General features: G+C 40.1%; 1 protein-coding gene across 11 annotated transcripts in view; it reads left to right on the top strand.

Annotated features, from left to right (window-relative positions):
- CD44 (CD44 molecule (IN blood group)) overlaps positions 1-23,521 on the top strand; it is a 52,839-nt gene that overhangs the window by 17,248 nt on the left and 12,070 nt on the right. For 4 of the 11 annotated variants that reach the window (XM_068193772.1, XM_068193770.1, XM_068193774.1 and 1 more), the window contains exons 2-10: positions 1,580-1,745; positions 4,899-5,035; positions 6,441-6,512; positions 7,147-7,389; positions 8,261-8,356; positions 18,264-18,368; positions 20,029-20,205; positions 21,725-21,886; positions 23,034-23,195. In XM_068193772.1, coding sequence (XP_068049873.1) covers positions 1,580-1,745; positions 4,899-5,035; positions 6,441-6,512; positions 7,147-7,389; positions 8,261-8,356; positions 18,264-18,368; positions 20,029-20,205; positions 21,725-21,886; positions 23,034-23,195 — 1,320 coding nt within the window. The remainder of the gene's footprint in view (positions 1-1,579; positions 1,746-4,898; positions 5,036-6,440; positions 6,513-7,146; positions 7,390-8,260; positions 8,357-18,263; positions 18,369-20,028; positions 20,206-21,724; positions 21,887-23,033; positions 23,196-23,521) is intronic. The other 7 variants (XM_068193773.1, XM_068193771.1, XM_068193779.1 and 4 more) reach the window with 5 other exon arrangements.

The following is a 23,521-nucleotide window of genomic DNA, read 5'->3' as shown; positions in this document are numbered from 1 at the left end:
CTTCAGAATCACTGAGCTTGTTACTTTAAAGTAATCAAATACAACTTTGTGATCTTATCCCCATATTTAACATTAAGTCTTGGGCCTCACAGAGTAGGTTTTAGGAACAGAGAATCAAGAAGGGAAAACTAAAGAGAAACCTTTTTCTTGTCTAGGTCATTTATGCTTAATACAGCTACTGTCTGGACAACTTACAAGACTATGTCAGAGTTTGAATATGAAATATCTGGAGCCAAAGTAGAAGTCACTTGCATGGCAGATGTGAGAGCAGCTCCATCCTAGCATTAGTCAAGGAGTGGCAGAAGGGCCATATGTTTTTTAATGATATATGATAATAAAAATATTAAAAATGCTAAGAACTGTAATCAGCAAGACTGTTAAACAGCTCTGAAATGCAAATTGATTTTGTCTAAATTAAATGTTTTTGTCAGTCAATATACTGGGGAAGATGGAATGGTTGGAGAAGAGTTTTTTTACATTCATTTTGTGGGGAGGCTATCCAAGGAGCACTAATGATTCATTCTGTTGCCTTTGGTGCAAGTATTCAAGATTGAATGCACAGCTTTTGAGGTCCTTTGGACAGGCAAGCATCAATACTATTGGACTCTTACCTATGCTATGAGTAGGGGTTGTCCTCACATGCATCACCCAGCCTGCATCCAATCTGGTGTTTTATTTCCTTGAGAGTTTCCTGTGAGCTATGGAAAGGAAAGTTCCTTGAGGATTACAATGAGTAGATACCCCATACACAGAATAGCATCAATTTATGAATGGACAAAAGTAATTAAAGAAAGTGCATGCCTTGAATACTAGCATTTGCTTTCACATTTGCATTACAGAACAAAACAGACTGTCAAGCAAAAATCACATTAAGAAAGTTGCTCATTGTTTATAATGTTTCAATGTAAATGTGCATGAATTGCATTTTATGTCATTTGGAAAAACAGTTTTTATATGTCATCTTTTTTTTCAAATAGACAGTAAGGACACACCCTTTTAATATTGGAGAAGACTGGTCTATTTTTCCCTTTCTTGCACATGGAACTTCCATTAAAATTAAGATAAAAATGAGTCATGCTCCTGTTTGCACTGGAAATAAAAGCTACTCCTATGAAGTGTGCTTTGCAGTTGTCATTCTAGTCCAGAGTTGCAACTGCTTTTTTTCTCTGGAAGGAAAGGTGTGGCAGAAGCAAAATTAATTCACATTGCTTTGAAGTGTCCGTTGTTTCCCCATTTCTCTCTACACACATGATTATTCTTGTTTGTATTGATATTAGTATTATTAACCCTTTCTTCTGCACATTAATGTTAATGGTAAGTTAAATGTCCTAGATACCCTACAAAAACATGTTGTATTGCTATTTTTGGGAAGGCTGGAAGGCTCATGCCTCAGCCCAAAGAAGGAAAGTATGAAAAAGGTGATTGAAAGTGGCAGTGCTTTTTCTGAATGAATTGGTAGCTGTTACTTGTTGCAGGTTTGTTTTGAAAGCATTATACTTGAAAATAAATAATTTCCAGGTCTTCAGTGAAGCATTAGGTCTAAATTTTTAACTTTTTTTTTTCTTTTCTTTGATAACAGAATTCAATGTAAGTTGCAGATATGGAGGAGTTTTTCATGTTGAAAAAAATGGTCGCTACAGTCTCACACGATCTGAAGCAGTAGAGCTCTGCAGAGCTCTCAACAGTACCTTGGCAACACTAGAGCAGCTGAAGAAAGCTCATGAGCTTGGATTTGAAACTTGCAGGTAAAGAAACTCTTGAAAACATAGTATATTGTGACACCACTAGTGTAGTAATTAGATTTGACTTACTGTAGATGCTGTGATTAGCTAAATAAGTTATATTCTATAATGAACAAAACATCTTTGTGCATGTGTATATTTGCTCTGCATCCAGTAATAAGTCCTTGATGCATATAATTTTTTGCCATTTATCTTTAAAAAAATCATAACCTCTCACAGATAAAATCTAAAGGTAACAAAAGACTGACAGTATAATAAGCTAATTGGGAGGATGTTCAGATCCTAGTGTGTCACTGAACAATTGGTAAGATAAGTGTGTAGGAAGTAAGGACCCAATGTGAGGTCAAAGGCTGAGGATGGTGTATGCAGTGTATGGAACTCGGTCTTGCCAAGGGACAGTAAAAAGCAGCAGGTGGTACTGTGAGGGGTCAACTCTTGACATCCCAGTGAAAAAATGGCCACAGTATTAGTGCATTCTCGTAATCTGTGAATGGACATGTTTCAGATGACAGCTACAGTAGTTATTAAAAATCCCAAAACCACTTTGTCAAGTGACCTAATTACCTGCTGTAATTAAGGATGTATAGGGCAACAAATGTGGATGAAACACGCTCCCCAGTTTTTCAAAAACTAACTAGACCAAGAGACTAGAAGTTACAGAAAACTTTTAATTCAAAAAAATTAAGTGAATACTAATATAAAAATGTGTGAGGCTGAACAATCCCAGTTTTCTCAGTGTTCCCTCATAGCAGAGGTGCTTTGTCCCTCTGATCAACTTCATGGCCCTCCTCTGGACTCCAACAGGTCCACGTCCCTCTTGTGCTGGGGACCCCAGAGCTGGACACAGCATTTTGGGTGGGGCCTCAGCAAAACAGAGCAGAGAGGGAGAATCTCCTCCCTTGACCTGCTGCCCACGCTGCTTTGGACGCAGCCCAGGATGCGTTTGGCTCTCTGGGCTGCGAGCAGGCACCGCTGGCTTGTGTGCAGCAGCTCATCCAGCAGTACCCCCAGGTTCTTCTGGACAGGCTGCTCTCAGTGTGTTTACCCCAGCTGCTGTGGTACCCTGCTTCCACTGCCTGTGCGTTTCCTTCCTGTGCTTTAGTCCCAGCACAGCCATGCTGGTCTCTTGGCTCGGTTTCCTGATTTCTTAAACTGGTATCAAGAGCTCTTGCACTCTGTGGAAGGAATCCTTGAAGACCATCTCTGACATCTTTGTCCTGCACCCATGTCCCTGAGGGCAGTTTCCCAGGAGGGCCTACTGAATACCTCCTTGAAGTGCTGGAATTTTACTTGCTTAAAATTCAGGGTTTTGACTACTCTTCTCCTCACCCATTTCTCTCAGGAGTTCAAATTCCACCACTGCATGATCACTGCAGCCCAGGAGATTCATGGTGGCAAACCATTATGGAGTTTAAATAAATATCAGCAGATTTTCAACTTTATTGCAGTCTAACTTAAACAGCAAACATGGAGAAATGGAATTTGTCTTCTAACAGGCACAGAAAAAAACAGTAGAAAATTCTCCAAAATTTTAAGACTTTCACTCTGGTGAAATGATAAATAGTATTGTCATCAATACTGCTTGCAACTATTTCCTGTTCTGGCATGTTCATTTCACAAATATTGTGATGGTGGAATATGTGAACAGAGAATTCTTCGAGGATTCTTCCACCAGAAGCAGAAGTGTAATTTAAAATTGTACCACATAAAGACTAGAAACAGGTCTTGACTCTGAGGGGAAAGTCCTTCATAACGCAGTAGGCATGTTCTTTTTCTGACATTAGCACATGAACATACCCAGCATTCTGAATTGCCTAGCACTACACAATATTTAAAAATCAAATCCTTAAAAATGCGTAGGGGTAGGGATTTCTATGCAAGCAATTATGAGTATTCTAAACTATGGAAAGTATTTTCTAAAGCTAAAATATAAATGCAATTGAAAGAAGAAGAGGGATTTTTTTTTCCCCAGGGGAAAGCTGTATTTTTTAATTTATGTTACAATTTTCCCTAATTCACATTTTACCAGAGGACAGATTTGGACATGTAAGATATGTAGATAAGATTTCTTCCTTCCTTCTGGCCTACCCTCCCACCCTATTACTTTCATTTGTTGATGCTGTGTGCTAGTAGTCCTTGTCAGTAAGCCCTTGCTCTTATTAAACGTGAGTAGGAGAGGAAAAATATGCTGCATATAACCATCACATGCATATAACCATCCAAATGTATGTGAATAAGATGAATCAACAGGACATCACACAAGTAGGTCAATAATGGTCTGTAAAGTGTCAGCATTGTAAGCTTAGTTGGGAGTGTGAGTAAAGTAATTTATAATTCCACCTACAAGAGTTTCAGAATTGCAAGTATCTGCACATTAGACATGAAACTGAAATGATGTTCCCAGATAAAAAATTGCAAAGCTGTGACATTTACTCCTCCCTGATAAATCATTCCTCTCAAGAAGTAAAGCAAAACCCAAACCAAACCCCAGTTTTTGTTACCATTCTATCACATCTGCAGTTAAATACTTTGGAATCAATCAGGTGTTACAGGATTGCAAAACAGTAATAATGTATTGTACCTTATGTAACCACAGTCTTCACTGAATGATGTGAGTTCTGTGCACAATAATCACACTTTTCAACTGAAAGATACAGTAAGAATATGTGGATGAATGATTCATGTATTTGAATATTTTGCTAGGCCATCAGTTTATGCAGAAAATGATGTGTATTGCATTCATTCTTTAAAGTTGCTCAGGTACCATAATTTGAGCCCTGAACGTTTCTGTGTGAAACGTTTTGGTGTGTTATGTCAAAGCAATGAAAATGTGAATCCCCACAGAATGGGAATTTAGTGTCAGGTAATACAAACTCACACTGAACAAAAAATGCACTTGTCTCCCTCGCTTTCACTCCCCTGATCTGAAACTGATCACCCTAGCAAGCTAATAAGACACATATTTAATTTAAATGGGTTTAGGTCTAGAAATTAAACACAAAATGATGTTGTTTTATGGGAGACTGATGTAGCTGCATGTGAGAAAGGAGCACTTGAAAAAGGAACAAAAATAATGGCTTCTTTGTAGCTTCTTAATGCTTGAGGTGACATCTGCTATAGTAAGTAATATGGTTTATTTACCTCTGTTCTTGACAGGTATGGTTTCGTGGTGGGGTATATTGTTATCCCACGGATCAATCCCTATCATCTTTGTGCAGCAAATAACACTGGCATTTACAAACTTTCAGCAAATACAACTGCTCGGTATGATGCATACTGTTACAATGCAACAGGTAAGGAGATGATTTTATGATGCACTTTAGACACAGATTAACTAAAAATAACATGTAATCTCCTATTTAAGGTACTGGAATGAGGGCTTATATAATAAACATAGCCTGGTTTTTAGCTGAGAAGAAATACATTTTGTCAGCCTCTAGAAGTGTATCTGTCATGTCAGCAATGACCATTTTGTTATCAGTGTGTTTTGAACTAAATCACTTTTCTGGCCTTGGGACAAACTTTGCAGCTTCAGAACAGTTCATAATAATGGCTTAGTGAAGTGAACCACGGCAGCAGTGATTCTGAAAGACATAACTGTTGTCAGCCATTGCACTCAGCTCTTCTGTTCATGCAGACATGAGCTTTACAGCCAAGAGCAGTTTTTTGTGTTTTGGGAGTGGCTGCCACCTGCAGCAACTGCAAAGCCTGTGATGTCCACCCCAGGCCCACGGACACAGCTGCTGCTCTGCTGTTTGCAGATTCATTCAGTATTTGCTCAGGTAAATCTCCATTTAGACACGAGGCAGCTGGACAGCAATGTGCATCAGCAGCAGACTACTTTCATCTAAAGTTTTGGACTTTTTAATAGTTGGAGATATTATAGTCAATTATTAGGGAAGTGTATATAGTCTGTGACAGATGCTGAAAACACTGCTTGAAAATAAAATCTAAACTAACTTCAAGGATCTTGAATTTCAGTAGATTGTACCATTCGTGGTGGAAGCAGAGAGTTCTTACAGAAAGTTGTAGGAAAAGTTCATTGATTATTTGAATGCAGTGATTTTTTTTTTATTTTGTTCTTGGTGGTGATTAAAAATCTCTGCATTGGTGTAGTATCATGTGAGTTGCCATTGTCTGTCACTCACGGATGACTGTTCCCAGATGACTGCAGTGGTGATGTCCATCCCCTCCAGATCTTTCTAACTCCTCCCAAGTATTGTTCCCTACCAGCAGCATGAGCACGTAGCTCTTACACCAGCCCCAAGTGGGGCACTGCAGCCCACAAGAGCCAGCAGTGCTCACCAGAGCAGGGCACACGCTGCCTCTGCCGAGCCCTCCATGGAGGGGACAAAGTCTTGCCAGCTAAAAAAGATTAGAGTTGCCACTGCCACAATGACAATGGGTCTGACTGTATTGAAATTGTGTCATAAGGCTTTTTTAACTAGCACTGATTGTAGACATTTTCTGGAATGGTTACGGAAATGGAGAATCTCATTGTTAGCTGACGAAACAATCTTGAAGTGACCCACCTGGGAAGGTGGAATAGCAGTGAATAACATTTGTTTGGAAATTTGCTTTCAGTCCTCCTCATCTGAAGCTGATGTTTTGTCATTATGTACAATTGATGTAGATATACATGTGATTTTTTAATCAATTTTTTTCAAATTAATTCTTTCTGTTTTCCTTCTTTCACAGAAACAGAGGAAAAAACATGTGAGCCAGTTGTAAAAATAGATACTTCCTTACTCAGTAATCAGGATGAAACAGGTACTGTACTGATTAGAAAGACATGCACTTGCTCAATTTTTAGTAACTGGTTATCTTATTTTTACATAAATAATCACTAATATTAAAAAATCCAAGCCAAACATAAGAAAAAGAAGTTAAGAGATGTTCAATAGTAATTAAACAACTAGTCACTTGTCTTCCCCTAAAGCCTATGGAATTTGGTTTATCTCAGGGTACCAAACATTTTTTATATAGGTATTTGACATTTTTGGCACCTCAGAGCTGCTAACATCCCTTTGACATAAAGGAATTTGCTTAAGACTGCAACCTTCATACATCTGGTTTGAGCTGTTTGTTAGAAAAGCTGCTGGAAGCTGAAAAAAGGCTCATGATAAATTATTTCTTCCAACTCTAAATTCTGATTGACTTTACAAATGCCTAGACATTATGTTAAAATCAAGCAGTTTGATAAAAGTAAGTGATGCAAGTCAGGCCCTACAAATGTGAAAAATATACAAATTAGCATATATTTATTAGACATATTTTAGTGATGTATTATCTAGGTTAGATAGGAGGGCAAAAATGGGTGAACTGGTGTTAATCCACTGGCATTACTGTTTATTATAGCTGTGAAGCTCCTTGACATTAATTCAGTTCAATTCCGTTTCCGCAGTCATTGACAACGCAGATGGCTCCCGTTACAACGCAGATGGCACACGTCACATCAGTGGAGAGTCCTCAACCTCAGGGGTGGATGATGAAAATGCAGGTAGTGGATCAACTCATGAGACAACTCCCATGGATGCCTCCATCAGCAGGTCCAGCCCCTCATATTACGGAAGTCCTACTCCAGTTTCACAGCTGCCAGATCATTCTTCTGGAGGAGGTGAAAAAGGAATTCCTGGAAAAGACTATGGTAAGGACAGTAGTTTGACACTAATTTCATGGGGCTCTGCCAAATACAAACGCCATGTTATTTCCTACTTATTTAATCTTTTATGTTGCTTGTGTGACTGAAATTATCAGAGGTCTGAAAGACTTGCTCCCATTTAACATTATGGATGCAGATATAAGTCATCCTCTAAGTACAGTAAAGCTTACTGTGTGACTACAGGCTTTTTATCAAATCACCAATAAATTACCAGTGAAGGATGCCAGTATTTTGCATCACTATCCTCAATACATACTGAAATTAATAAACAAAAAGCAAGAGCATTAGGATTAAAAAATTACTTTTCACTGGTGGTGTACTCATGGCATGTTATGCTTGTTTTGACATGTAGCTAGCACCATGAAAGGTAAATCCTAAGACTGTCTTGCTAAGGAACTAGGATCAGAAACATTCCCCACATTCCCCAAGGTGTGTGCTTTGTATTTCTGTTGATTGCTGTTCCAGCTGTTACCATCTCTGCTTGCATGCATAGTCTAGATTTTTGGACTAAACCTCAGAATATATCTCAGCAGAGGGGAATACGGATAACTTCACTCACTGCTCTAGAATCCCTGTCCTCATGTCATACAGGTACAATGAGATCTTGTATCACATAAACAGATCATTGCCAGAATGTTCATTATCAATGTAATACATTCTCCTCTTCAAATGATCTGTTTGGGTGATATACTTACTGTGTTAGTGAGATAAGCTTATATGGGGCCTGCATCTTTCTTCTCTCTTGGACCAATAAATGAAGGAATGAAGCTTGCAGGGTAGAATAGTTGAAGTATTTGTGAATACTGCATTGCAAGTGAGCTTATGAAATAGTAATGATTTATCCATCACCATACAGATGATGAATTTCCATCTGTATCACCTGACATCACTTTGGGGACGGTGGCTGGTGATTTCCATGAAGGAGATGACGGGGAGTATCCTGCAAGTACTAGTAAGATTTATGTTTCATAATAACTACATTACACATAGATCACATTAAAACTGTTTTCTTCTTCCAGAAGGGCATTCTGGTAAGTGGTGAAGTATACAAGATCTCAAAAATTGGAAAGACATTGAAATAGACTACTTTCTAGACTGCTAAGTGGGAAATGAACTTCACTCTCTGAGACAAGGGGAGCAAAATCATTTACAGTATGTTTGTTTCAATGCTTGTACCTGAGCTCCGAAAGATTGCTGTTTTGGGTTTCCCACAGCTGGTTTATCACTTTATGAGGAATCACAAATTAGTACAACCTATTATCACTTGAAGTCAATTTATTTCTGAGGTAGAAAATTATATTTTTGTAGATTTGTGATGTTATTCTAATATATTTGTGGTTGTGAATGTACATAATCCGTGTCAAAACCACGGCCTTGCTAACCAAGGTAGTGCTTTATATGGTAGTTCCAGCTACCAAGCCATTTGTGCACTGCAAAAACTAATTTCATCCTTGCTGTTGGCAATATGCATAAGAAAAAACTGGGGACTGTGGTGGCTCCACAGTCTTTGAAGACCCAAAAGAACAGTAGCCATTTTCTCTTCTTTGTCCTTAAATAGCTTTACTGAGTTGGAAAAACTGCTTGTGAGGTTTTTATCAAATATGTAGTGCACAGCAGCTACAATAAATAAAAAGCTTTTGAAGTCCTCTTCCACATTTTAAAGTGGAAATAACGTACATATGTTCACACTAGTTCTTATGGTTAGTGATAAAGATCTTTGCCTCAGAAAATAAAGTGAACCTAAAGGGAGAACATTTTAATTATACAGAGGAAAGCTACAGAGGCGTGTTGTAGTAAAGATCAAACTGATAGAAATGAAAGTTCCTTCCCACTGGCTCATTTCTCATTTTTTTCCCCATCAGGGGAATCCATGTTGCTTGATTGCCTGTTAGCTGCTGATAGTTGGTCAAATGGTCTGAGTGACTTGGAGAAATGGTGTCCTCATCACTGTATTTAGAGGAAGAATAATTGTATGCACTACAGTTAGCAAAAGCTTTGCTAAAAGACATAAATTATTAAACCCAAGCACCTTTTCTCAGAAGAAAAAGGCATTACCGCATAAGGCGTTAGTAACGCCTTATAAGTATGTAGATAGAAAAAGAAATATTAGGTTGATTTTACCCCAAACCTTGAAAAAAAGTAAAGAATTTCATGGTGTTTGTTTCCAGTGGAAGCTTTTGTTACAAAATGTTGCCTGTAAGGGGTGGAGGATTCAGAAAATCCCACCTGGTGATAGCGAGGAGGTTGGCTGACTCTGGTGATGATTTTTCCTTCCTATATATTTGCTTTTGTGTGCAGATGTGACTTAATGTTTCCTTGTGCTGTTGTTTCTGTACCCAGTGCAAAAACCTGTGCGTTGTTTCTGTTTTCATTTTAATACTTGATTATCAAATGTATTGGTCCTGAACATGTATGTCCCTTCCTCTTGCTAGCAATTCTCTCTCATGGGCAAGACTGTTTTACAGGTGGAAAACTGGAGATATTTAAGATCTGCAAATATCAAAGAAACTATAGATCAATGTGATAAAATGTGTCAATACTGATAAATGTGTATCACAGAAGTGATAGCATTGGAATGTTTGTTTACAGGGTTAGGACTGATAAACTGGTTCTCTGGAGAAAAAAAAAAAAAAGATAATGGAAGTAGTGCTCCTGGGCTTTTCTGATAGCTTTGGTTGTTACCCAGCAACATCACTTTAACACAGAAGTGTTTAACTCTGTGTTTAGTTTAATTTTACTGCATTATATATGAATCAGTAACCTAGCACTCCTTTTAGAAAAATGTAAAGTATATGCTGTGCATCTCTCTGAGAAGTCATCAAATATTCAGTAGCACAGGAAATAGTGACATGGAGAGCAGTCCAAAAAAGAAGGAATAAAGCCATGTCCCAATATCTGTTACTTAGTTTGTATAGCAGTGCAGGCTCAGTGGTATATCCTGGCCACAATTTAATTTTCCAGAGAAAAATCCCACAGACAGAGAAGTAGAAAAATAAGAAATAAGTAAAGAAAAGTATTTGTTGTATATCTTCAGATAGATGGCTGAAAATCTATCTATCTATCTATTTAATTCTGTAGTATGTTAAAGTGAGAAACAAAATTGGTGGCTCTCCACTGTACTTAAATTCATTTGTAAAGTTATAAGTTTTTTAAAAGATATCTAGCTTTATATAAAGAATTCTGCACTATGGTTTGAAATGAGCAATTTGCACAGCTCCTTCAGATGATACACATTCATTCTTTCTCTGGATTTGGACATCACTGGTGGTGTGCTCCATCAAGTTAATGGGCCAGATCATCAACAACACCAGTGTTTTACCACTGACTTTCTCTCCTTGCCCAAACAGGTTTTACTCTTTGTTATTAGCAAATGTTGATTCACCTCTAGGTGTGCCATGAATAGATGTAGGACTCTTATTGATTAATGAGCTATGTACATGAACAGTAACTCTGACTGATTTTTTTCATCCATATGTGATAGACACATTTATATCTATTTGCATACCAATACCAATTTGGATGCACAGTGGAAGAAAAGGCTGTAGATTCCTGTAATTTTTTGAAGCAGAAACATCTTTCCACTCAGAAATATCTATCACAAACCTCTAGAACTTAATATTTGATATGTTCTGAGGAAATGTGGTGGATTGGTAATGTGATAGGAGTAAAGCTGCGCCTCTCTCTCTGTGATATACTGATGCCTACCTGGAAAGTGGCTCTGGCGTAAAATTAGCTGCAAGCATCAAGACAAGGGGAGCGCATGTGCTTTTTGAAAGGAATGGCTTCAGATGTGAACTCAGGTTCTTGGTTTTGTGGATACTTCTTTCATCTTTTGATTTATCGTCGTCTTGGTGGATGTTCCCCATTCTGGGCTCTATTTGAAAGACTGTCTACTCTCTCCTGCTGTCAGAGCCTGTGAGGAACTGATTAACCTGATGGAACATGGAGGGGTGAAAAGCCCCACGGGGCTTTTTGGTGGCTGCTCTCAAGGGAGCATGTTCTTCCCTGGGTCTGCCAAAAGTGCTTGCATCTGGCTAGGCATTGGAGGAATGTAATGACACCATGGGTTCATACATTCGCCCTGCTCTCACATCCATCTCTGGGCATGAGCATGCTCAAGGTGCTGGTGCTGGTGGACTTGACCTTGCTGGCGGAAAAGTTGCTTCTCAAGAAATAATCACAAGATCTCGGTTAAATGAGCCATGTCCTAACAGCTCCAGGGCCTCATCATGACAACTTGGAGAAAGCCACCACCCAAGCTTGGTGGAATCCGTTCCCAGACAACTGGTGGTGGTCGAATCCTGGAGAGAAGACGCAAGAACCCACGCCAGCAACCAGGGGTAAAGAATGCTAAGATGCTGCTTTGATTAGGGGCTGAATGAGCGGAGAGCAGGGCAGCAAGGTGCACAAACTCTAAGTGGAACGGGAGGTGAATGTGTGGCATTTCTCACTGCTGTTCATTGCATTGAGCTTGAAGTAGCAAAAGCAAAGGCCCGGGCTCTCTCTCACGGACTGTACACGTGGTAGCAATAGAGCAGCTGTCCACACTGTCCATGTGCCATGGAGGCATTCTGCATTCTGAAAGGGATGAGAATGGGAGTCATTATGTAAAGCATGCTCCTGGGTCTTTCCTTCTGTTTGGAAGCAGTTTAGGAGCAGACTGTTCCAATGAGAAGGACTTGTAATGGAGACAAAGGAATGGTTTTCAAGCCAGTACGCTTTGCTCTACTTGCTAGAAGAAGACAGGGCATGGTTAGTGCTGTAAGAATGCAGAGGGTCCCAAAATGTACCTAAGAGCTCTAGAGGGGCAGCTTCAGCAGGGCCATGGCAGAGTGGTGAACCCCTTGTGAGTGAAAAGGCCAGGAGCAGCTACAGCCCTTGGGAAGCACGGGGCTGTAAATTCTCCTGTGTGATTGTAGGGCTGTGAGTAGGGGAGGCAGGAAAGCTGAACTGCCCCCAGCAGAAGACCTTGTGGGTTAGGGCTTCATGGCAGATTTAACATCATCACAGCAGATGTGACCGCCAGTGGCAGTGATTCAGATGATGAAGACTCTTCTGAGGAGATGATGTACCCCACAGTGTTTCCAGGCTGGGGCAGGAGTGTGGCCAAGGAGGAGACTGCTCCGAGTACGAGTAAGGAACTTCTGTTGTCTTTGGTTGGTTTGTTCTTTTTCCTGTCCTACCTGATGTTCCTCCTCCTTAGATGCACATATATTGCTTGAAAACTGGATGATCTCATCAGGCCTTTTTCAAGCATGGTCATTTTCTCCCATGTCACAGAAAAGCCCAATTTGGAAAGTTTGGGCTCCATATACCTAGAAGGGCCACCTTCTATTGGTTCTTGAATTGCTGTCTTCATTCTCTTTTGACTTGTGGATTTTCGTTGTGACTTCTTGGGAGTCAAGGACTGATTTCACTTTGGAGGGAATTTCCCAACCCCCTACAAGTGGCACGATTATTTCTCTTTGCCTGCCAAAAACCATGTGGCTTGCCTAGCATAGTGGATGAAAAGGCTGTAGATTCCTGTAATTTTTTTAAGCAGAAATCTTTTTCCATCTGTAAATACTGAGCATATGTATCCTGCTATTTGATATGCCATGTTCTGAGAATAGGCTGTGCATTGGTAACGGGATACAAGTAAAGCTGCTTCTATCTCTCCATGCTGTACTGATGCCTACTCTGAAAGGTGTTTCTGGTGTGCATATAGCTGCCAGCATTAGGTCAAGGGGAGTGCATGTGTCTTTTGAGAGGATTGGCCTCAGTTCTGAGCTCAGGTGCTTGGAAGCATTGGCTTCATGGGCTTGTCAGCAGAAGACCAGTTTGCTTCTCTGGGTGTGCTTATCTTGGGTATCCTTTTTGCCTATCATGGATACTTCTTTCATCTTTTGATTTATCGTCGTCTTGGTGGATGTTCCCCATTCTGGGCTCTATTTGAAAGACTGTCTACTCTCTCCTGCTGTCAGAGCCTGTGAGGAACTGATTAACCTGATGGAACATGGAGGGGTGAAAAGCCCCACGGGGCTTTTTGGTGGCTGCTCTCAAGGGAGCATGTTCTTCCCTGGGTCTGCCAAAAGTGCTTGCATCTGGCTAGGCATTGGAGGAATGTAATGACACCATGGGTTCATACATTCGCCCTGCTCTCACATCCATCTCTGGGCATGAGCATGCTCAAGGTGCTGGTGCTGGTGGACTTGACCTTGCTGGCGGAAAAGTTGCTTCTCAAGAAATAATCACAAGATCTCGGTTAAATGAGCCATGTCCTAACAGCTCCAGGGCCTCATCATGACAACTTGGAGAAAGCCACCACCCAAGCTTGGTGGAATCCGTTCCCAGACAACTGGTGGTGGTCGAATCCTGGAGAGAAGACGCAAGAACCCACGCCAGCAACCAGGGGTAAAGAATGCTAAGATGCTGCTTTGATTAGGGGCTGAATGAGCGGAGAGCAGGGCAGCAAGGTGCACAAACTCTAAGTGGAACGGGAGGTGAATGTGTGGCATTTCTCACTGCTGTTCATTGCATTGAGCTTGAAGTAGCAAAAGCAAAGGCCCGGGCTCTCTCTCACGGACTGTACACGTGGTAGCAATAGAGCAGCTGTCCACACTGTCCATGTGCCATGGAGGCATTCTGCATTCTGAAAGGGATGAGAATGGGAGTCATTATGTAAAGCATGCTCCTGGGTCTTTCCTTCTGTTTGGAAGCAGTTTAGGAGCAGACTGTTCCAATGAGAAGGACTTGTAATGGAGACAAAGGAATGGTTTTCAAGCCAGTACGCTTTGCTCTACTTGCTAGAAGAGGACAGGGCATGGTTAGTGCTGTAAGAATGCAGAGGGTCCCAAAATGTACCTAAGAGCTCTAGAGGGGCAGCTTCAGCAGGGCCATGGCAGAGTGGTGAACCCCTTGTGAGTGAAAAGGCCAGGAGCAGCTACAGCCCTTGGGAAGCACGGGGCTGTAAATTCTCCTGTGTGATTGTAGGGCTGTGAGTAGGGGAGGCAGGAAAGCTGAACTGCCCCCAGCAGAAGACCTTGTGGGTTAGGGCTTCATGGCAGATTTAACATCATCACAGCAGATGTGACCGCCAGTGGCAGTGATTCAGATGATGAAGACTCTTCTGAGGAGATGATGTACCCCACAGTGTTTCCAGGCTGGGGCAGGAGTGTGGCCAAGGAGGAGACTGCTCCGAGTACGAGTAAGGAACTTCTGTTGTCTTTGGTTGGTTTGTTCTTTTTCCTGTCCTACCTGATGTTCCTCCTCCTTAGATGCACATATATTGCTTGAAAACTGGATGATCTCATCAGGCCTTTTTCAAGCATGGTCATTTTCTCCCATGTCACAGAAAAGCCCAATTTGGAAAGTTTGGGCTCCATATACCTAGAAGGGCCACCTTCTATTGGTTCTTGAATTGCTGTCTTCATTCTCTTTTGACTTGTGGATTTTCGTTGTGACTTCTTGGGAGTCAAGGACTGATTTCACTTTGGAGGGAATTTCCCAACCCCCTACAAGTGGCACGATTATTTCTCTTTGCCTGCCAAAAACCATGTGGCTTGCCTAGCATAGTGGATGAAAAGGCTGTAGATTCCTGTAATTTTTTTAAGCAGAAATCTTTTTCCATCTGTAAATACTGAGCATATGTATCCTGCTATTTGATATGCCATGTTCTGAGAATAGGCTGTGCATTGGTAACGGGATACAAGTAAAGCTGCTTCTATCTCTCCATGCTGTACTGATGCCTACTCTGAAAGGTGTTTCTGGTGTGCATATAGCTGCCAGCATTAGGTCAAGGGGAGTGCATGTGTCTTTTGAGAGGATTGGCCTCAGTTCTGAGCTCAGGTGCTTGGAAGCATTGGCTTCATGGGCTTGTCAGCAGAAGACCAGTTTGCTTCTCTGGGTGTGCTTATCTTGGGTATCCTTTTTGCCTATCATGGATACTTCTTTCATCTTTTGATTTATCGTCGTCTTGGTGGATGTTCCCCATTCTGGGCTCTATTTGAAAGACTGTCTACTCTCTCCTGCTGTCAGAGCCTGTGAGGAACTGATTAACCTGATGGAACATGGAGGGGTGAAAAGCCCCACGGGGCTTTTTGGTGGCTGCTCTCAAGGGAGCATGTTCTTCCCTGGGTCTGCCAAAAGTGCTTGCATCTGGCTAGGCATTGGAGGAATGTAATGACACCATGGGTTCATACATTCGCCCTGCTCTCACATCCATCTCTGGGCATGAGCATGCTCAAGGTGCTGGTGCTGGTGGACTTGACCTTGCTGGCGGAAAAGTTGCTTCTCAAGAAATAATCACAAGATCTCGGTTAAATGAGCCATGTCCTAACAGCTCCAGGGCCTCATCATGACAACTTGGAGAAAGCCACCACCCAAGCTTGGTGGAATCCGTTCCCAGACAACTGGTGGTGGTCGAATCCTGGAGAGAAGACGCAAGAACCCACGCCAGCAACCAGGGGTAAAGAATGCTAAGATGCTGCTTTGATTAGGGGCTGAATGAGCGGAGAGCAGGGCAGCAAGGTGCACAAACTCTAAGTGGAACGGGAGGTGAATGTGTGGTATTTCTCACTGCTGTTCATTGCATTGAGCTTGAAGTAGCAAAAGCAAAGGCCCGGGCTCTCTCTCACGGACTGTACACGTGGTAGCAATAGAGCAGTTGTCCACACTGTCCATGTGCCATGGAGGCATTCTGCATTCTGAAAGGGATGAGAATGGGAGTCATTATGTAAAGCATGCTCCTGGGTCTTTCCTTCTGTTTGGAAGCAGTTTAGGAGCAGACTGTTCCAATGAGAAGGACTTGTAATGGAGACAAAGGAATGGTTTTCAAGCCAGTACGCTTTGCTCTACTTGCTAGAAGAGGACAGGGCATGGTTAGTGCTGTAAGAATGCAGAGGGTCCCAAAATGTACCTAAGAGCTCTAGAGGGGCAGCTTCAGCAGGGCCATGGCAGAGTGGTGAACCCCTTGTGAGTGAAAAGGCCAGGAGCAGCTACAGCCCTTGGGAAGCACGGGGCTGTAAATTCTCCTGTGTGATTGTAGGGCTGTGAGTAGGGGAGGCAGGAAAGCTGAACTGCCCCCAGCAGAAGACCTTGTGGGTTAGGGCTTCATGGCAGATTTAACATCATCACAGCAGATGTGACCGCCAGTGGCAGTGATTCAGATGATGAAGACTCTTCTGAGGAGATGATGTACCCCACAGTGTTTCCAGGCTGGGGCAGGAGTGTGGCCAAGGAGGAGACTGCTCCGAGTACGAGTAAGGAACTTCTGTTGTCTTTGGTTGGTTTGTTCTTTTTCCTGTCCTACCTGATGTTCCTCCTCCTTAGATGCACATATATTGCTTGAAAACTGGATGGTCTTCTCATCTACTTTTCCCTTCTGAAATACCTCTTTTGTGACTGGAAATTTATCTCAGGTCCCTAGGATTAAAATAATGTCTGTTCTTGCACTACTTAAATTAATATCTCAGTTTCATATTTATTCCAATGTTTGCATTTACTCATGGTTTTCCAAGACAAAAAATTTTATCTTTCATTCTATTAATTTATTTTAAGTATTAAAATAGGTCTGGTTCATATTATATATAACCTACATCTATTTAGTAGCAGACTTCCTTTCTGTGGAAAATGCTCAGGCACAATTTGGAAAGGCCAAACCCTAAATACATTTTTCATTGGGAACTGTCAATAAAACAGTCTCATGTTTTCTACCTTCTGCACACTTCCCATTCAGTCTTCTAACACCATCTTATTTGTTTTGTGACCTCAGATGTCTTGTAATCATCCAGTAATATAACTAAGATATTTCAATACATAGCCTTATTTTCCTCATTTGAATAGTCCCACAGTGATCATCCAAGAACTCTTTTTTTAATTCAAAAGTCATCCATAGATGAAATAACTTTGTCTGAAAACCAGAAAAATACCACATATGAAGGCCAAAGGTAGATGCTATGTGTCACTGAAGTACACAAACTGCTACTTGGCGTTATGACCAGGGAATGGCCCTGTTCTATCCATGTTCTATTTCTGTAATTATATTTAATTTAAGAACATATTAATGTGTCTCTTGTCTGTGCTCTTATTTAATCAGCAGTCACTGTTCATAAGCCTTTTATTTTTTTAAGATAGTGCAGTATTTGCGTTCTTTTCAGCCGTGGTTACCATTTTTAGTAGAAAATGCAAAATCAGGAATTCATCTTGCTTTGGGACTTCTTATATTTCTTCCTGTGCTTTGGATAGTTTTGGTGTTTATTTATCTTTGAGACTCTACATTGGTAACTTATCCCACAGCTGTACTGCATTCCATACCTTTGATGGCCTAGTGGTGTCTGCATGATCCATGGGTGAAAGTGTATTCAGTCTCTGGTCACAGACTCTTGTAGAAGTTCTGTTTTATCTTTTTAATTGTATTATAACTTTCTTGACTAATATTGACTTCCTGGTGCTTCTCAAGGTGCTCTCATTTTTTTGCTGACCATCGCTTTTTGCTCAGTTGTGGATATTCTAACATGGTACTTCTTGAGTACTTTTTGAGTACTTAGCAAGCACGTTTTACATGTATTGAGATATCTGCCATATTCATTAGGTCCAGCATTACTCTTAAAACATTAGTTTAAATTTATACAACTGCTGTAATGGTTTTGCATTGCTTCTACTGTACATTATTCTTCTGCTGCCTGTTTTTCCCATTTTTCTTGGGAAATTTTACATCTGTCAAATGCAAATAAAAGAGCAACTGGTTTGATGTGAAGGGATTTGATAAGAAGAGTAAAGAGACTACAGCTAGGCTATGCAAGAAGTTCTGTTTCCCATCACCTTTATGGCACACAGGGACTAGAGCACAGTCAGCATTGAATCCTCCATTGTCCCAACAGCTGCGGACTCACAACATGAAACACTTCTGGAAATCACCACACAAGACCATTGGAACCCCACCTTTACAGATGAAAAGGAGCAGTATCCTAGCTCTGCTAGCAGGGGTAAAGCAATCAAGCATTTCAAATGATACTCAGATGTCAGGGAAGTATGACACTTGGGGTGCTTTTGTTTGTAATTCCCATGCCATTAGCCTCAGTTCATCTGTTCAGTGTAATACCTTTACACTGTTTGTACTAGAGCCCTCAAAGGTGGCATCTGTAACATTCATCTGTCATTTCAAGTCTATCTTATGTATCTAAAATTAATTTCTTGCCACTTTTCATCACCTCTCTGGTATTTTAAAATTTGCACTGCCAAATAGTAGTGTGCAATAAAACTGAACAGACTGTAACTTTTGGTGAGAAAAAAAAATCCCTTTTTCCACTTCAAAATTTCTATTGTACAATCTGAAGAAAAAAGAAAAAAAAAGGAGCTAGTGTTTCTAATACATAAATTGTCCTATATATATATGTTGCCTCCAGATGAACATGAGCATTTTGCTACCAGTGTTAGTGCCAGTAGCCAACTGAGATACCAAAATGTTCAATTCTAAAATCTTCTGTAGGCAAAAGCTTACAGAGTGCATTCTCAATCTATTTTTCTGTATCTTTCTGATTCTGAGACTATTTTGAACAGCAGTTTATACAATTGGCATTAGAACAGGTTCTGTAATCACACAGAAATGGTTTTTGTGATAACTTTCTTTTAGTGGTGAAGTATTGTTAGATCAGTTGTATTCATACATTGATTAATATTGCCTCTCTTTTTGTAAGACAATATATATGTATTAGGTTTAATTTAAAAATAATGAGCTACATTTACATGAGTGCTGTCTTTACAAATATTTCATTGCCTGAATGTGAAGATTAATATTCCTCCAGTTTTTCTCTTCTTGGGAAACAGCATAGTTTCTTTCTCTAGTACCTTATATGTAACACATCCAGCTCATTCTTTGCATGCTCTGATTAAGGACCTTAGCTGTACTTTTACATGCTACTCATGGTAATGTTTGATACTCAAGGCAAATATATTTCCAGTTAAGTCCTTATGCTCATCTTAGGTTTCTTGGTGTATCTTTTCCAAACCTTCGTTAGAACATTGCTTCTGGTGGTGGTACTTCAGCTGATTTCTGATTGCATCTTCTGCTGTGTAAACAACAGCGAGTTAAAGAGTAAGCAATGAATTAATTTTATTGTTAAGAGCTTTAATTATTATTGAGTTCAAAATAAGTATGCTTATCTACTTGTATGAACCTACTTATTTAATTAATCCAATATCAGAAGAAATTACAATTTCCTTAGGGCCAGCTCTGTAATTGTGCAATTGAGATAACTCAAAAGAGAAGGTTCATCAGTGTTTTACTTTAAAAACCCAGAATACAGAAACTCAGCAGTTAAGTTTGTATTAATAAATATGGAATAGAGATGCTAGCTGTTGTTTCTATGAGCTCTTCTGGTTCTCAGATAGCTTTTATCTTCCATTGGTCATTGGGATCCTTTCTAGTCTACTTCAATCTTCTGCTGCTCCTGGTGATGCTTTTGTGTGATAGGGTCTCCAAAGGACTTCTGTTTTCTTTCATCTTTCATTTCACATAAAGTGCAACAACAAGAAAAAGCCAAAACACAAAAGCCAAACACCGTTGTTATGTAGACCATAATGATAAGGAAAATATGATGATGCTGAGTATTTTGATCATTATTGATTCAATCACAATTTTACCAGCACTAGTTACAAGTGAAAATGAAAAACATCAAGGAGCAACCCAACATCCACTATTACACAGCATTCATTCTGGAGGGATCAGTCAAGAACAAAATCCTGCAAATACCACTGGCAGTATTGAACAACATGAATTTACTACTGCAGGTGAAAATTATTTTGGAAAGGAAACTTCTACAGGTAATATTACAGGTCACGTTTTAGGAAATTTTCAGGGTTTTCTAAAGATTTAGTTTTATTTCTGAGGCCGTAACACAAGTTCTTTGAACAAACCTTAGCAATTTTAATGTTATATTATTATTTTTTAAATTATTCTATTCTTCAGACTTTTCCCAGATGTTTCTCTTCTATTTGTCTTGCATTTCAAGACCTTTAGTAGGTTAATTCTGTAACTGTCTCCTATATTTTGTGTTGTGTGTCATGCAGTCACAAGCTGTCTACCAGGGTTTTGTCTGCAGAAAACAGAGGTTTAAATGGAAAAAAATAAGGTGTGCTGCATTTTTCACTCCTTTGGGAACTGTGTTAACTTCCCTGTTGCAAGACATTATTGGACCTGGGATTTTTTTTTCCTCAGTTTTTGTTAATGGCAGTTATAGCAAAAAAAATTATCTAAAGTGTCTACTCATTCCACTTTTGAGCTATGGCAAGATGATACTGGTGATGAAGGGAAGAAAACAAAGCATAATGTAGAATAAGAGAGAGAATTCTCATTTTCATTGGTTGAATCAATTGAAACATGAAAGATCAAATTATACTGTGAAGGTGGTAACTGAAAATTGATAGATTTCAATTTCTGTTCCTGTGAGCGTACCAAACTTATGAGTTAATGACAGATGGGCTGTACTAAGCACTGCCAACAGAGAATGCACCACAGTCATCATCTGCTCTTGTGGATTATCAAATACAGGTCTCTGATAATCTGTTATACTACACTACTGCAGCAATACGTATTGGCCTAATTGCAATTAAAATTGTAACACACTGTGGCAAATTTGCTTTTTTCCCTCCCCTTATTGGGTTGAAGGGATTAAGAAGGTTTATGCTTTTTATACAATTTGGGTACTCTTTTGCTATGATTGTGTAATAAAATCTACAGGTTAGTTGACATGGATAGTGTTTTTCTAAATAACTACAAGATCAGATATTCTCTAGCTGTATGCTCTCTTATTCATTGTGTGCACCATTCACAAATCTGAACCATGACCCTTTGTTACCCCTCTTTGTCTGTTTTCCTGGAGATGCTGCAACCAATGAAACAGTAAAACTTTGAGGGGAAGAAATTGGATATAGTTGACACATTCAAATTATGTATTTAAAATCTTACTGATGGGTCATATCCTTGCAGTTATTTATGTCTTTGAGGTTTTTAATTCTGCATCAGTGAATTTTGGTTTAATATTCAACAATACAAATTCAACAGCAAGATTCAAAGAAATACTTTTGAAAAACAGTAAGACACCTTGATTCTGAAAAGCATATGCTCAGATTGAGGAAGAAATTGGTCCTACTGAGGACAGTAGGCAGCTTCTCTAAATATAAGCCAGGATGCAAAGCAAATCTACTTTACTTCTCTTTGCCATTAAATGTAGTAGACATGTGAGCAAGACCTGTCATAGAGACAAGAACTGAGGAGGAGAATAATGTGAGAAATGGATCTTTATATACTGAGTTCATAATTGCTTCACCATCATTATAACAGCTATGGTCCCCAGCCATGGGGCCAAACAGAACGACTCAGCGCAAGAGCCACTGGTGTATCCAGGCTGGGATGAGGGAGAGGATTATGCCACACAGCCTGCTGTAACGGATAGAGTTATTCCTTCCAGAGAGAGCAATCATGAGAGAGAGTCTTCCACTACAGGTACTAGTAATAATGTCTGCTATATATGTTGCACACTTCTGTCTCTCAGATGGCCTCTCCTGGAAAGATATTGCAAGAACTTGTAGACAGGAGTAATTACTGATCTCTTAAAAAAATCTCATAAACTGTAGAGTTATTAATTTTCTATGCACTCTGTCTGGATGGTGGTGAAACAGAAGATTTAAATTTTAGCTCCATATAAAACATTTTTTCTTTACTTGCCAACACCACTTATAGGGCTTTTCATTCCTTAGTGAAGCATGGCTGTGAAATTGCATCCAGCTCATTATATAAGTTATATTATTTGGTGCTGCCAGACTGACTTTATCATGAAGTCAGATCCATACTTATGTATGGTTTTACCTCAAGAGGTTAATCCATTCAATTTGTGAATATTCACCTGGCAAAAGAGTGTTCTTTTCATAGATTTTATTGAAATATTTATCCCTCTGGGCCATTCATAGAATGATGAGAGGCAGGAATCTATAAAACTGGCATGATACAGCATCATGACGCATTCTCATATAACACAGTATTTATAACATCAAAATAATGTTCTAAAAACATGGTGTGATCTCTACTTCTGGAGGTCTCCCCTCTCCATCTGCCACTGGAATCTGTGTATTTTGCCAACATCTCGCTCCAACATGCTGAGTTTAAATGTGGAGCTTAAGGGTCTCTCAGAAGCCAGTGACAGTGTGGAGGAAGAAGCAGAGGCCTTCATGTCTTCTTGACTGTCAGTATTTCAGTATTGATGCCTGTAATGTGAAACACGCTGTAACAGCAAGTGACAGAGCCAAGGAAGCTGAGACGCTGTAGGTAGCCTGGGATGCAGGTCAGGGAATCCTTCTGACTTCTGCCTCTGTGTATTTCCCTGGGTCCGCTGCGCTCGGGAGTCTTGTTAATTAAGTAAAAAAGTGGGTGAGAACAGCAAATGGATATGTCTTACCAGAACTGAGAGAGCGGTGATGATGTACACAAGGCCTCACTTCTTTGCCCTTTTTGTGGAGAGAAGAGGGTAACAGTGCTTTAAGGGGAACAGGAGGCTTGGATGGGATGGTAATGGGAAGGCCACAGCAGCACACACATGGAATTCACAGCTATTAAATAATCTGTGTTTAAATCATCTGTTATTAAACCATCATAGCAGCTGTTGCCTCTCCTGATGGTGCCCACCACAAAGAGCCAACTCAACCACTTCTGCCTTGGGATGATGAATCAGAAATGAGCACTGAAGGCATCACGAATCCCACAGAGGCCCCTGGGGATGAAGATCTCCACAGGACCACAGCCACTATGGTCAAAGATGGTAATGACTCTCCTCCGATGGGTTCCAGTAAAAATAATGGATTTTACTCATTTCTCATGTCTGGTGTGAAATGAGACATTATTTCTTCTGAAACTGACTTCTTTCCCTGCCTTTCTCATCTTCAAAGTTGTGCATTCTTGTTGTGAAATTGCAGTGCAAATACTTTTATAATTTTGTTGCATGTGGATATCCCAACAAGAATTCCTGTCTGTCTGTTTAAGGATGTTTTTTTTTTTCCTGTGTGCCCTGTTTCTTATGTCCCCTGACTTTGCTCAGGTGTATTTTTAACTGAGAAAACAGTTGCTTTTGGAGGTGGCTGGTAGTGT

This window comes from Anomalospiza imberbis, chromosome 6 (genome assembly GCF_031753505.1).
Source record: "Anomalospiza imberbis isolate Cuckoo-Finch-1a 21T00152 chromosome 6, ASM3175350v1, whole genome shotgun sequence".
In the NCBI taxonomy this organism is placed as follows: domain Eukaryota; kingdom Metazoa; phylum Chordata; class Aves; order Passeriformes; family Viduidae; genus Anomalospiza; species Anomalospiza imberbis.
Note: the sequence above shows the minus strand (reverse complement) of the source record. Positions and strands in the feature narration are given on the sequence as shown.